This window comes from Oreochromis niloticus, linkage group LG7, assembly GCF_001858045.2.
Source record: "Oreochromis niloticus isolate F11D_XX linkage group LG7, O_niloticus_UMD_NMBU, whole genome shotgun sequence".
NCBI lineage: Eukaryota > Metazoa > Chordata > Actinopteri > Cichliformes > Cichlidae > Oreochromis > Oreochromis niloticus.
Genome location: NC_031972.2, coordinates 13,279,238 through 13,293,945, shown reverse-complemented (window position 1 = coordinate 13,293,945; position 14,708 = coordinate 13,279,238). Strand labels below are relative to the sequence as shown.

At 38.4% G+C, this 14,708-nt stretch overlaps 1 protein-coding gene across 1 annotated transcript in view; it reads left to right on the top strand.

Annotated features, from left to right (window-relative positions):
- Window positions 1-14,708, top strand: part of mast4 (microtubule associated serine/threonine kinase family member 4) — a 103,983-nt gene that overhangs the window by 48,556 nt on the left and 40,719 nt on the right. Inside the window, 2 exon segments of the mRNA XM_025908613.1 lie at window positions 4,486-4,517; window positions 13,521-13,601. Of these exon segments, the coding sequence (XP_025764398.1) occupies window positions 4,486-4,517; window positions 13,521-13,601 (113 nt within the window).

Genomic DNA, 14,708 nt, shown 5'->3' with positions numbered 1-14,708 from the left:
ACTGTCAGCAAGGAATTTGCATTTGCACTGTTAAATTTTTATATAGCTTTAATGCACATAAAACACAGCTGCTTGTTTAAGTGACAATACATTGATGTTTCCCTTTTTTTGCACTAATAAAGTTGTGGAGTTGTAAAGTATTTTGTCTAGTGTCAATTGTATCGTCAGTTATATCGTTATTGCAAATTATCAAATGTATATCGTGGTAAATATTTTTGGTCATATCGCCCTGCTCTAGTAACAATCTATAAAAACCGACTCACCAGTGGCACCAAATAACAAAAAGGACGAAAGCATTTCTCATACATTCTGGTTTGTTTTGCAGCGATTTAAGTCTATTCAAGGAAACTTGAGTATGAGTAGAGGTACTGAGCTTTGCCATGTTATGAATTAACAATACTAGTGGAATTTATGACAAATAACTAAGATTGTCTTTGGTTTTGTCCATCTGTCACTTTGAGATGTCGATTTTTCTGAGTTTATATTCAGAAATTCCTGGATTGGCTGCTTATATGTTCCATGAAGATGTGTTTTCTGCATTTGCTTGAATCTGGCATTAAGTAGAGCTCTGTTCACTTCATTATTCAGCTATTTCTTCAGTGTTATGTCATATCAGTTAGCACCAGTGGTCCATTGCCATTATAAACCATGCATGTCTATACATCATCCTCCTTCCAGTGTGTTCTACACATATTCAGTGCTTTCAGATCTCAAGCTATTGAAAGCCTTTGCAATACTTTATTAAAGAGCTATTTCATTAAATATGACTCTTAACTGATACAGTCTCTCTAACGCACTGAGACAATCGTATTGCTCGAAAATGTAAAACAAAAACATTCTGAAAAGTCGGATGTGATTTCATTAAATGTTAAGAGTTGTAACTTTCTATATTTCTGCAAGCTCAGAGTTTCATAAGCTTTTTAAAGATGCTGTTTTGTGGAATAAGAGCATTGATGTCATTTCTCAGTTCGTGTTAGATCAGCGCTGCTTTTTTTATACAAGAAAATGTGATTTTGACAAAAGCCCAACACTGGTTTGAGGTAGAACTCGTCTCACTATTCAGTTGTTTATTGCTAGTAATGGAGCCCTTTACTGCGCAAGCTTTGCTTACTCAGAAAGGTGTCAAAAGCATGAAGAAATGAGACATTTATTTTACTTATGTAAATATGTTCCTGAGGCATGAATATGAATACATTTATGTTACAGACTTCACACATTGATTTGGTGTTCTATGATTGGTGGCTTTTCCATCACTGTAAGTCATTCACTGCCTGGTAATTAGTGTTGTGTTAGCTTCGGTCATGTCTCTCAAGGAAACACTCTGCCCTTGGTCTTCAGTAGGCACCGGGGGAAACCAGACATTAAGCCCTAATTGATAGCAAAGGGAGAGTGGGGCTTAGCATCTTTTCTGCTGACTGTAGCAGCCGATACATATCAACTCAATGTCCTATGCTGTTTGAGACAAAGGCCCTGCTCTTATCAGGCTGTTGTTATTAGACAATAAAACATTTTATTATCCTATCTTTGGGATTTGTAGCCCCAAAACAAAATGTAGCCAAACCTGGTTATTTATCTTATTTTAAACATTGCCACAAATCTTTCAGTGCAGTTCAATCAGAGCTGAAACCACACACAGAATTATTCTGAGGGCAATAAAACACCTGAGTTCTTTGCAGGAGTGTATAAACAAACTGTCCTATTAATTCTACGGGGGATATAATGATCTGTACACTGGGATTGTCTGTCATTGTCTCATGTTGGTCCTTGACTTGCATGGCTGTTCATGTGGTACTCATACAACAGATGGTATAGCAGCAGCAGTGGCTTCATTTGTAGCTTGCTGTATTTTACTTATTTGTTCCTGGCAGCTTTTAGAGAAAGAAATTCTTTGGAGCATTTTCCTGAAACATGCAATTTAATTTCTCTAAAGTAGCTGAATATTTGTAGGAGCTGATTGTGTTACAGGTTATAATGCACTGAAGGTGGTGTTTAGGTGTGACTTGTCAACAAAGCAAGAGGGCAGCAAGCCTGATATTCTTTTTTTAATGTTTCAGTTGCAGTTTTTTTTTTCTCTGCCCATGGTGTCAGCAGTTGCCGTGGATTCAGGTGATTTGCAGCTCCACATAAAAAATGCAAACATTTTGTTGCCGAAAAATGTAGTTTAGTAAGGTTTCATTTTCCTTGACTGCTCTAGAACTAAAATATTATAACATTATAGGTCTTACTTTCTAATTTAAAAAAAGCACCCAATTTTAGGGACCATTCACTCCAGTGAAGCTGCCTTAGTACTCCAAATATGGAAATTTCCAAGTGCAACACTACATCTTATTAAAAATGCTTCCTTCAAAGCTCAAGACTGACAGCTTGGCTTTGTCCATCAGTTATGCTCCAGAAGAAATGCACATCATCTTGTCACTAAAGAAATGAGGAAAGTGGCAGCAGTTTGTGGAATTGTTAAAATCCTGGGACTAATTGTACTCTTAGATACGGACAAATATGTATATATAACTTCAGTTGTGGACAAGTTCAACACATTCCCAGAGGCACGGTCATAATACTTCTAAAATAATTGAAATGGACGTCAGTCAATCCAAGACAAATAACCAAACAAACTTTGACAGTGGTGTTCACTTCATCAGGTATGCTTCTGTGGGGAAAAATAAAAAATCACCTCACTGCAACATCATAACACACGTGCCAAAGTTACTAAATATGGCATCTGGAACATTAAAGAAATGTTAGATTTTACACTGTAAGTAATCCAGATGTCTTATTTGGGGCCCTGTTAGAACGTTTGAATACACATAGCTTAGCTCCTCAAAGCAATCAAATTAGGCTCCAGTCAGACAGGCTTACAGACAGGTCAGCGACAGTCCCGTGACCACCAGTTACTTAGGAAAATTGTGCCTTCAGTGACTGGTTGTTGAATGTTGCTAGCAGTCTCTAGTGTAAAATTGGTTGCAAAGAGGAATGCTATATACACTTAAAACTTGTGACTGGTTTGGTTGGTAGCAAATTTCCATGGTTGGCCATAGTTTGCCTGGCAGATGCCGACTTGTCCGTTCACTTTTTCAGGTTTCATCCCTCCACAGAGAATAAATGCCAAGTGTTTGCAAACAAGCGTCTTTCATGCAAACTCCAGACGACTGCAGCAACCTTCTAGCAACCAGCAATCAGAAAGATTTTTGGTGTAACACCATCTTTGTCACCTTGTGACTCCCAGCAGCATTCAGCAACTACTCACAAACTGGTTGGGCAATACACAATTTTCGCCAGCACCCAAAGGTTGCCAGCAGTACAGAGTTCACTTTACTCTGAATGTGATGTAGATTTGTATCCAGTCCTTCAGCTAAACCATTGTATTTACCTTTAGGAAGAAAGCCAGCAGGGCTTTCAATCCTGAAATGTGGGAAATCTTGTATGTATTTAATGCCTCTTCAGTAAGTTTGTGCCATCTCTTTGGCGATGTCACAATACAATTTGATTTCTGTGTTTGGGAGACTGGACACAGCTATGGATTTAAAAAATAAATAAATATACAAATAAACAAACAAAAAACACCATCATAAGTAAGTTGTTTGCCTGCAAGAAATTTGCATCTCTGCAAATGTTTGCATGCAGTTTCTTTTTTTCATGCAACAATCTTGTGAGAAAACATAAACCCTCCAGAAATCAGTGAGGGCATTGTTGTTTGCTGGGCTGTTTCAGTACACACAGTGACCTCTGTGTAATTTTGCCCTCTACAACTGATTTTCAGTCACTTTTTTTTCTCCTTTTGTTTTTTATACATATAAAGTATTAAAAACCAACACGTGTAGAAGAAGTTAGGCAGACATCAAGTTGCATTCACAGCATGAGGAGGCTGTGAAATGTATTTTTATGCTTGTGTTTGATGTGTTTGACGGAGTTATCATGTTTCCTTAATCTACACTAAATGTAAACAATCTGCAAGTAAGGCAAAATCAATTTAAATCATTTGAGTCATTAATTTTATTACAGCTGTTACGTGATTAAAGTGAACAGTTTGAACTCCAGATGCAGATTATTCCAGTTCTCTGGGAATGGATATAACAGCTTCACACCTGCTCTGTGTTCTCCGTCCATATGTTGGGTGTTTTTGAAGGTGTTAACCTGCTGGAGCAGCTGAAAAGCAGAACAGATTAAAGTTTATGATAGAACTTCAGTTGCTACCTTAATCATTACCTCCTTTCATTTATTTTTAAACATAAATATAATGTTGAATATGGTGCTTGTAAATTAATGCTGTTTTTCAAGTTTTGCTTTGCATTTGTCATTTTCAGGATATAAATATGCACATATATGACAACATATCTTCTACAAGTAATTGGTAGTTCTTCATAAATGAGCCAAAGTAACCTTTTAATAATGCTGACTTTCTTCTTTGTTCTTTCTCGGTAAAAGATGAGTTAAAGTACATTGTGGTGCTAATTTTGGTGCTTATAACTCTCTTGTTTTCATTTACAGAAGGAGCTGAGTCTTCCCAGAAGAGGCAGTTTGTAAGTACCATCTTAAATGTTAAAGAGATATAAAGTAACTACCTCTTTTATTGATGCCCACTGTATCCATAAAAATAGTAAGGCGTGCTTGTCCATTCTTATGAGCAACATGAAACTCTTAGAAGCTGTCTATTCGTTAGATTTGTTCAAATGAAAGGAAATATTTACATGAAAGTTTAAATAAAGTTGTAAAGATGCCACTGTATACGTGTACACTGAACATAAAGCTAAACAGTATTCATGGTATTTGGAAGGTTTTCAGCCTGTCCTGTCCAGCCATGTTATCTTTCATCTAAAAATGTACTTTAATATTATTATGGACTTTCCCCAACTCTCTACCCATACTACAATAATACTACAGTACATGAAATAGCAAAGTGGTGTTATGAGTGCTTTGTAACTCGAGGATAAAACTCTGAAATACCTGGGAATGTCTGATTCTCAACATGTAAAAAACTGCTGGACAAAGGTGTGAGTTCAGTTTTACTATGCAGATTATTTTCTTTCCCAGCTGTTGTGTGCTAGTTAATAAAGTATTAGCCCCATTTGGGCTCATTGTATTTTGTGTTGTTTGCCTAAAATAGCTCTTATGTAACCTATTTAGCTAATACCTATATGAGTTCTCACCTTAAAGAGGTTTTACATATTGAAGGTGCTTGGTCATATACTCTCTAGAGTCTCTCTCTCTTAAGATGATGTAAGTGGAAAAACAAGTCAATTTTCCTTAAAAAAATCCTTTTATAGCTGGAGAAGAATGGATCTTGTTAGCTCTATATTATACATGTAATCATCTTGACATGTCAGCGAATATATGACAGCTCTTGATTTGTTTTGTTGGAATGGAGTACTTGCCTTTTTCGCCCCACACTGTCATTTTGGAAAATAGAGGGAATATCAATTTGCATGGTGAAATAATTGACCTCTATTTCTATAATGGTCTGTGTTGTCATCAGAAAAGAACAGACATCTGCACTGAATCAGACTATCCTCCTCAGGCTGGCTGTTCATATTTGTGTTCACAAGCTTATTGAAGGTGCTCCATGGGCAGATGAGATGCAGCTTTAAGCCATGTGAAGCCATAAAAGACTTCCTCGACATCGATCTGCTTTAGTTTGATTTATTTGCTGGTGGTGAGAGAGTTATCATGACACCTTGCTGCTCTCGCTGCCACCTCACCAGAGAGGGCAGGTACTGTAATGGAGGTGACCCATTACTAACATGCTGCTGTGAGATCACCAACTGCACTGGTGTATATTTAGAGAGCTAGAACCTCTAGTGACCTTGGTAACCATAGTAATGCTGTTTGGATATGACAAACTTGATATGGTGGCTTCAGATGTATCCAAGCTTACTTTTATTTACTAAGCCAAAACATGGTTGTACTAATTTGTCATCTTTTAAAACAAGAAGAGAATATCAATTCTCATTAGTATTACAGCTATATCCTCACTGTTGGTGCTTATTATGTGTGGTTGGGTCACATGTTGATATGACATGTACGAGCCGATTAAAGAATATGCTGGGGGCGAAAAAAAGGTTTAAAAAGACAGCCAGATGCTCTAGCTACATCTTCTAATCAGTGCAAGGAAAAGTGCACTGAATTCAAAGTGGTTCCTTAGTGCTGGCTCAGTGTTGATTAAATCTCTGAAGTCTCTGAGGTTTTTTTGTGACACAGAGCCATCTACTGAACATTTGATGTCATTAACATGCTGGGTGATGCCTTTTAATTAGCATTATCCACATTTTCTTTTCATTACTGAGGGCATTTGTGTTTACTTTTTTTTTTCCATGGCAGCAGAAGTGATGGATTACACTTCTTCAGACAGTCATATCTACACTTGTTTCCAGTATGAGTCATTCTAGTAGAGATATCAGTTTAACCTATTTATAGACTGACCTTAATAGTTGGAAGTCTTTTGCTGGGTTCCAAGACTAATTGAAAATCAATTATTTGTATGTAGATCAACATGGATCACAGGATTTCTTGACCATGGCTTTAGATCCTGTTTCTCATCACCTGCCTAAATCATAGCCTTTTGCAGTTTGACCTCAAGTGTACTAAACCTGTCATTCTGTGTAGCATCATCAGCTGCTTTGCCATGCAACAGGATATTAAATGCCTCTGTTGACTGTAGATTCTATTACATTTAGTTTAACAGATGCTCAACCATGCTTCATTAAGTCAGTTGCTAGTGTTTACTGAGATGTTTGAGTCTTAGCTTACAGCTATTGCTAAATTTTAATTAGCTAGTCAACAAAATGTTATAGACCATTAAAAAAGATCAGTAATTATTTCTTAAAACTATAAATGAGTTCCTTTGACATTGCTTGTTTGTATAGGCCAACGGTCCAAAACAGAAATATATTTACTTCCAGAAAGCAAAGGAAGGCAGCGTATCTGGAAAATTGGGTGTAGTTAAATCCCTTAACTTAAAAAATAGCAAATTTTCAAAGTTTTTATGTTTCTTAGATTCATTTTTATTTGCACAGTATTTTCTAGTGACAATTCTGAATTACATAACATAGGCCTAACACATTTGTGCTTTTTACTAAAGAAAGATTTAGGTTAAGCAGGGTTTTTAATGATTTAACCAAACACTAGTGCCATCTAGTGGTATCTGTCTACACACCGAACAGTTCAACACGCAGCATACGGAAAACAGCCTGTGCTTAAAACGTTAACTTTAAAAAGTTACTTTGTATTCAAGTACTGAGTTGAAATATTTCACAGTGGCTGCTGTAACAGTAGATATCAATTAAGTTAGTCACCAGAACCAGTACTTGCAAAATTCTGAAAACTTAAAAGTATTTGTTTTTTACTACTATAGGTAATGTATGTGCCAAGGCTGCAGTTCTATTGAAAATGAATGGCATAGCATATAACTATTAGTTTGTTCTAGTCTTCGAGTCTATGTGTACAGAAGAAAGATGCATACAAGCACATTAAAAACTATTTGTGACAAATAGTGCAGCTGCTGTGATAACTTGGATACATTGGGTGTGGAATTACTTTGTGTTTTAGTAGAGAAAACTGATTTGCAAAAGTTAATATTCAAACAATGCCACTGTGCTTTTCACAACAAGGATGGAAATGCCTCCAATTTAGCAAAGTACCTAAAAGATCTGTTTAAGAAATTCAAGGTTACTGAGTTCTAGTTCAACATCCAAGCATTTTTCTTCTTATGTTATCCTTACATACATGGTACATTTTGTTTGAGGCAGCGGTGAAGGCCATATGCTAAAGCCTTTGCGGTGGGTAACCTTCTAAACGCTTAAGTTAATGTAACTAATGTTATCCCTATTAGTTATGTTAGCTTACTTTAGCCTTATATTACCCTTATATTAGCCTACTATCATTCAGTCTGTATTGTATCAACAAAATATAAAATGTTATTTTGGTAGAAAATTTGAGCAAGAGTTATGTTATTCTTTTACTTATACACGCTTTTAACTTTCTTTAACGCACAGTGACCACAGAGGTCAGTTTTACAGTGTGGAAACTCAACAATACTTTTAGCTGGAGCTTGTTACACTGCAGATTTGATGAGAGCACCCAGATGCTGTGCTTCAGTTCTTACTCAGCATTGTTGCAGTAAAGGCAGAACATAATTGGATAATAAGTACCCAAGGGAAGCTGAACAAGCAAACAGGAAATCGTTTGAAAAACCAGGTTTTAGCTCAAAGGTTATTGCAAAAAGATGTTAATCTTGAAGAAACGTAAGAAGAAAAATATCTCCACATGTCAGCTTTTAAAGGTAAATCAAAGATTGGTTTAATCAATGTAGTCCCAAACCATATAATATAATTTGTCCTCCAAAATGTACAGAAACTGTTCACTTGGTTTCTCAAGGAAATTCTTTGTTATTGTTTATATCATTACCTAACCTTTGCTTCTTCTCTAAAAAGTCTTTTTTTTTTGAATGTGACCTCATTTAGATGACAGTCCCAGGAATCAATTTCTAGCACTGAGCAACTTTAAGAAAGCTGTTGAATTCAGGTCTTTTTTAAATAAGGTTTACATATTTCTATTCATACTGAGAGAAAGGTAAGAGGAAAGTATGCATAGATGGTTAGATGTTCTACTTTGAGGTCTACATTTGCATAAAGGTAGAACTAACTTTCAAATGATTTCTAGCTGAACAGTTGAAGCTTCTCTCTACACTGTGAGGGAGTTTGTTTTCCTTGTCCTTGGTACAGTAACAGTCATGCATTACATTAATTAAAAAACAAACAAACAACAACTTACTGAGTCACCTTCCTTTACCAAAAGCAAGATATTTCAGCTATCACTGAAAAAAACTAGAAGAATGCAGTAAAATCTCAGCTTAGCCTTAGCTTAGACTGGACTGTCTATATCGTTCTACTTAATCTCTGTAATTGCATTCCAGTTGTACCTGGTGTGCTTGTTTAAACATACTGTAACTTCTATCCATCCCTCCATCTTCTTCTGCTTATCCAGGGCTGGGTCGCTCTCCCCAGCCACCTCCTCCAGCTTATCTGGGGGAACACCAAGGCGTTCCCAGGCCAGCCAAGAGATATAATCTCTCCAGCGTGTCCTGGGTCTGCCCCAGGGCCTCTTGGGTGAGGTGTTCCTCACCCAGGAGGCATCCTTGTCAGATGCTCAGACCAGTTCAACTGGCTTCTTTCTATGTGGAGGAGCAGCAGCTCTACTCTGAGCCCCTCCCAGATGGCTGAACTCCTCACCCCTTCCGCAATCTCGTTCTTTCGGTCACTAGTCAGAGCTCGTGATCATAGGTGAGGGTAGGGGCGTAGATTGACCGGTAAATTTAGAGCTTCGCTTTTACACTTCACCATGATGGACCGGTACAGCATCCGCATCACTGCAGCCGCAGCACCAATCCGTCTGTTGATCTCCCGCTCCCTTCTCCCATCACTCATGAACAAGACCCCGAGATACTTGAACTCCTTGAAATCGTCCCTGACCCGGAGTGGACACTCCACTCTTTTCTAGCAGAGGACCATGGACTGTAACTTCTAGTTTGAATTTAGGTAGTATAAATCTATTGGATTTTGCATGTAGAACATGTTGCCCACCACATCTGAAAGTGTTTTATAGCTGTTGTAAGAAGTTACAGTTTAAAAGCCGGCAAAGAAAGCCAATGTGATAATTCATGTAACAGTACAAATTCTTTGGCCACACTGTCCTTTACAATAGCAGTGAATTAAAATTTTACCCCTGTGCACAAAGTATTGTGAAAAAAGTGAATTTTAATTTTAATTTAAGCCTGGCTAATGTCTTGCCTCTGCACATCCGGAAAAAAATAAAATAAATAAAAAATAAATATTTGACATTTTCAATAGCCGTACATTTGACCTTTTATACTCTAGATACAGCTCTACATCTCCTTATGTGGCACTTCCTGCTTGCTATGTCTGCAGTTAATGCAATGTTTGGTATCATCTGCAGTGGCTCTTTGCTCCTCAGACATGTTCGTAGTAATAAAGAATTCATTAGTATACTGACTGAATGAGTGAGGTCTCCTTTGCCCTCTATATTTCTCCAGCCAAATCCAGGTTGCACAGAAGCATCATCCTACAGCAGGTATCTTTTGCAGTTCCTGTAGCTGACTCATTGCAAACACTTTTTTTGGAAGTGTGTTTCTTTTACAGAGTGATGTCAAATTATACCTAATAACCTCAATCTTTTGTAACTCAGCAACTCATTCACAGATAATTTCCTGGCAGTGAGTCATTGACTCATTTCAACTTCTTGGGATCTTGATGGTCTGGCAGTGCGAATAATTTTGCTGATGATGAATAATAATTTTCAGGGTGCTTTAAATTGCTGCAGGACACTCTGGGTGCGTCATCCTACTGTATTTTTTTTTTTTTTTTCAGTTTATGGCTCCTTAGCTTATGCACAAGCACTTAAATGATTTCTCAATTTCGCTGCATGTCTCCCTTTAAAAACCAAACCAAACCAAAAAAACCCCATCTTTGCATTTCTGCGAGTTTGATTTACAGTCCTGCTTCCTGTACATTAACGGATGCAGACTGGCAGTTATCGATGCATTTTGTTTCTCTTCCGAAGATGACGTCATCCCTGTGCTTGTGTTGACATCGCACGGAGCAGCCTCACATTAGCGTCTGTCAAGGTGACTGCACATCCAAGACTTGCGTTTAATTTCTGCTCCGTAGCAAGTCACCAGCTTGTGAAGGGGTTGTGGTGGTGGCGGGGGGGCACAAATGTGCATGTGTTTGAAGGAGCAGGGGGCGTGTATTAGGGGAGGGGAGAAGGGGTATTGTCCTGCCTCCATGCCCTCCGCAGGCAACTGAGGATCTCATTTGACAGCTTCAAGGTGGAACGTGGAAAGACCAAAACAAGAGCCGTAGCCCCCCTACACCCCCCTTTTTTTCCTTTTTTTTTTTTTTTTTTTAACCCCCTCCCTTTTTATACGGGGGAGAGAAAACCAATCCGTCTCATCGTCCTGTGGTGGCTGGGTTTGGCTCTTTGTCAGTGCAGGGGGGGGGTAGCAGACAGGCAGTGTGAATGCATATCATGACCACAATAGAGCAAACGAGCACAGTTCAGCCATGAAAGCCCAGCGGGAGAGGCTGAGAATTCCAGGGCTGACGCTAGAGTGAGTATTTTCCTCCGTTATCCTACCCAGGAGACGGCTCCTCTGAAGTGTGTAGCTTGATCCATCTCTGTGTCTTATTTGTTGCTGTCTTTTACTGTTGCTTTATGCTGTTTGCTGTGTTAGCATTAGCAGCAGCAGCAGCATCTGCAGCAGGAAGTCTAAAGCCAGATCTTTAACAGCTAGGTAACAGCAGCTTACATGTGCTCGCGTGTCTGTGTTTGTGTTCGCAGATTTATGTTATCATGCACGGGCATGTGATGGACAGACAGATACTGTAATGTGCCACGCAAAAGGAGTGCCGCAACTGCACAATATGTTTTATTTGCTGGTGTGACACAAGCAAACAGTGCACACGTAGAAAGCATACACAGAGCAACACCTATCAAGAGTGTTGAGACGATGTTTGTTAGATGTGCTTCATAAGGTGAAAAGCAGTGAAGTGTTGAAGGCTGTGTGGTTTAAATGTCAGTTTCCGCTTTTATCACAGCTCTTGTCATTGGTTTGATTTCATACACTTTTTATTTAGGTCAACAAGGCATTTGTTATGGTTCCCTCCATTTGAGGATTTAAAATCTGCATTTGAGCATTTATTTTTACGGTGTTAGTCATCCATCAAACTAGACTTTTCTAAAATGTTTGGAATGGAATTTTGCAGATAATGATTGTATAATATGTTATCTCATATTTTAAAAATCTCCAAGCAAACGTTGCCCACTGATTATATTTGCTGTGATACTCTTGTGATGTCGGGGCACACCAAATTGTGGTTCTGAATAAGGTTGGTGATATACCAAATTTTTCACATTGGCAGCGAATCCCAACAAAAAGTGTTAAACTGAATTTCTTCTCCAGTGTTTCCCAAAGATTTAAACTGTCGTTGTGGTGGAAGGTAGACAGGAGTGCATGAAAGGAAGTGCTTTTAAAAAATAAATAATACCTGATATAATTTGTCACAAACACTAGAGAGGCAGATATTGAGTATTAAGCAAGTTCCTCGTTCAATGGATGGATTACAACTCTACTGTTTTGGACTGCAGCTGATAAAAAATAGTTGCTGTTCTGCTCTTTCGGTGTAGCAGGTCCAATTCTCTGCTTGGTGCAGGTGCTTGTTAGAGCCTGCAGCAGGTCTTCAGACCAAAACAAGGTCTGCTGTTGCAAGCTGCAGTCCAGGACAGTTGAGTTTGAGTACATCGAGACTGCTGGATGACAGACTCAGGGCCTTAATTTTGCTGAACTGCAGCTGGGTGGTTAGTGCACGATCTGATATCCCTGTGTTGATGGTGTTTCTATAACATCATAATAATGGTGGTCCATGATCAAAATTGCAGCTGACCAATGACATTGTCTTAGTATTCCGTTAGCATTAGCCAAGATTTTTTACTAGTGTTATTTAAAAAAAACTAACAAAAAAGAAAAGATCACTAGCAAGCCAAATTAAGTAATGTAGACTTGTTTCCTTTTTCCCTACATTGCAAAGCTATTACAACATGATTGGTCAGTTGCAGTTTTGATCCCGGTACCAACATTATTATGATAATGCAGGAACAACAGCAACATGAGGATATCAGATGCAAAGTGGTTAGCAGTGATGAACTTTCAAAATAAGAGCAAGGGGATTGTCCAGTTGTAAATGGTTATTATTGTTTTGGACAATTCTATTGTTTTGAAAAATATACAAATAAATGATAAATTCAGACTATATTGTGGAAAAGGCACATATCTGGGAGCTAACTAACTTGGATAATTAATACATGTGTTACTGATTCAAAGTATCTACAGTTCACATGTCATGGTTCTTGGGCAACATGAATGAAGTCTTAATGGTTGTGGTGAAATGATTGGTGGTTTTAAGCTTAATAGGAGAGTGTCACTGTAAAAACCATAAACATTGTTCTGGTTGGACCAGTCATCAGAAGAGTCTGTCGTAAAACATTCTTACCTTTACTGGACCAAGTATTCTGCAGAGCAAACAGTTATGTTGAAAAATGACTCGATACATGAGGCCACATAGACTACAGTAGAGAAAGTGAAAGTCATTCTGTATGGTCCGACCAACAGGAGATTCACCGTCTCTAAAGTCAGTTAAGACTGGTTAATGTGTAACTGCTTTTATGAGCATTTTAGCGAACGCACTTGATTGACATGTTTTGTTTTAGTCTGAATAGTCTACAAGGTCAGACATCCCCAATGTCAAACAAAAACTGGCGAACTAGACAAATGCCTCGGAGACCTGCTGTTCAAACACAACTTAAGTTCATCTGACAGGGATCATTTACTCTTCATGATGCTGCTGTTTTCATCTGGGCATGTGTCTGAGTTGTTGGGTTTTTGTCTTTGTGTGCATGAGTGTGTGAGAGAGTGATAAAAGACAACTATTCACTAGAGTCCATTTAACTTACAGCCTCACTCCCAGAAGCTTGAGCCCTACTCCCACTAGCCCTTGCAGTCCGTGCAGCCCACTGCACGCTTTTCATTTCTGGAGGTAAGCAAGAGTTCTTCAACCATGGATGTTTTGTTTTGAAAGGCCTGTTGGTGCATGTTACCTTGTCTTCATGTGTCATATGGCTAAAGCGCGACAACAAAATCATCCGCCATTGAAATGACATTGAAAGGGGAGGACGTGATACTTATATAATGTTGATAATGTCACCCCTTCCCCCATCTTGTCCCTCTGTGTTCTGAGGTTTAGGCTTCTCTTTCATGTGCTAAGTAGGATTTGTGGCATTTGCAATACATCAAAGTTAATTATGGTCTCAGTCTGTGTGAATCCCAGGCTTGTTTCATTTAGGATTGAAGAGTATTCAAAACAGTAAAAGCTGGTAATGGTTCAACATCAGGGCTTATTGGTTAGATCTCAAATAGTTTATAATTAGATTTTAAATGATGCGTGTCACTCTGTCCTCTCTCCGTTCTTCACATTATACCTAGCCAGATGCTTTAAAACTGCGATTGTTCATGAGCCAACTATGTGTGCTTCACTTTGAAATGAGAGACTCAGGTTGAAGCCATCTTGCTGGTGAGGTAATGTTTGTATAATTACTGGTGAGCTGATCAGGCAGTCTGCACACATGGCATGAAAGCACTAGATGAGATCTTTGTGTCCTTTTTGTCCTATCAGTGATTCCCTACAGTCTGTGAAATTTAGTGCCATCGGCATATTCTTTCACCACGGGCTCACTTTGAGTGTACAGTCTTAGAGTCAGTTCATTAAACATATATGTTTTACTGATATACAGAGTGTCACGGTCTTCTGTCAGGTTTATTCAGCCTGAATCTAAAGCACATGTGCCAAGAAAAATGGGTGGAATGAAACTTGGAATGGATTTTTCTCCAGCTCATTCAAAACGCTCAATTCTGAGAATTTTCTGTATCAATGAATAGCATGAAAACACCCACCCATTTCACCTCTGGTCTCCTCTTGTTCCTGCTCAGCTTTCATAGAGAGTCAAGTGGAGCAGGCATTTAAGTGAGTCAGCTCCATACAAGAAAGTAGAAAGGTTTTATTTTTATATATATTTATTGACATTTTCAGATTTTATTCATGTGCCAGTGGACATGGTCACAGTTAAGAAGCCAAATCAGGACGCCT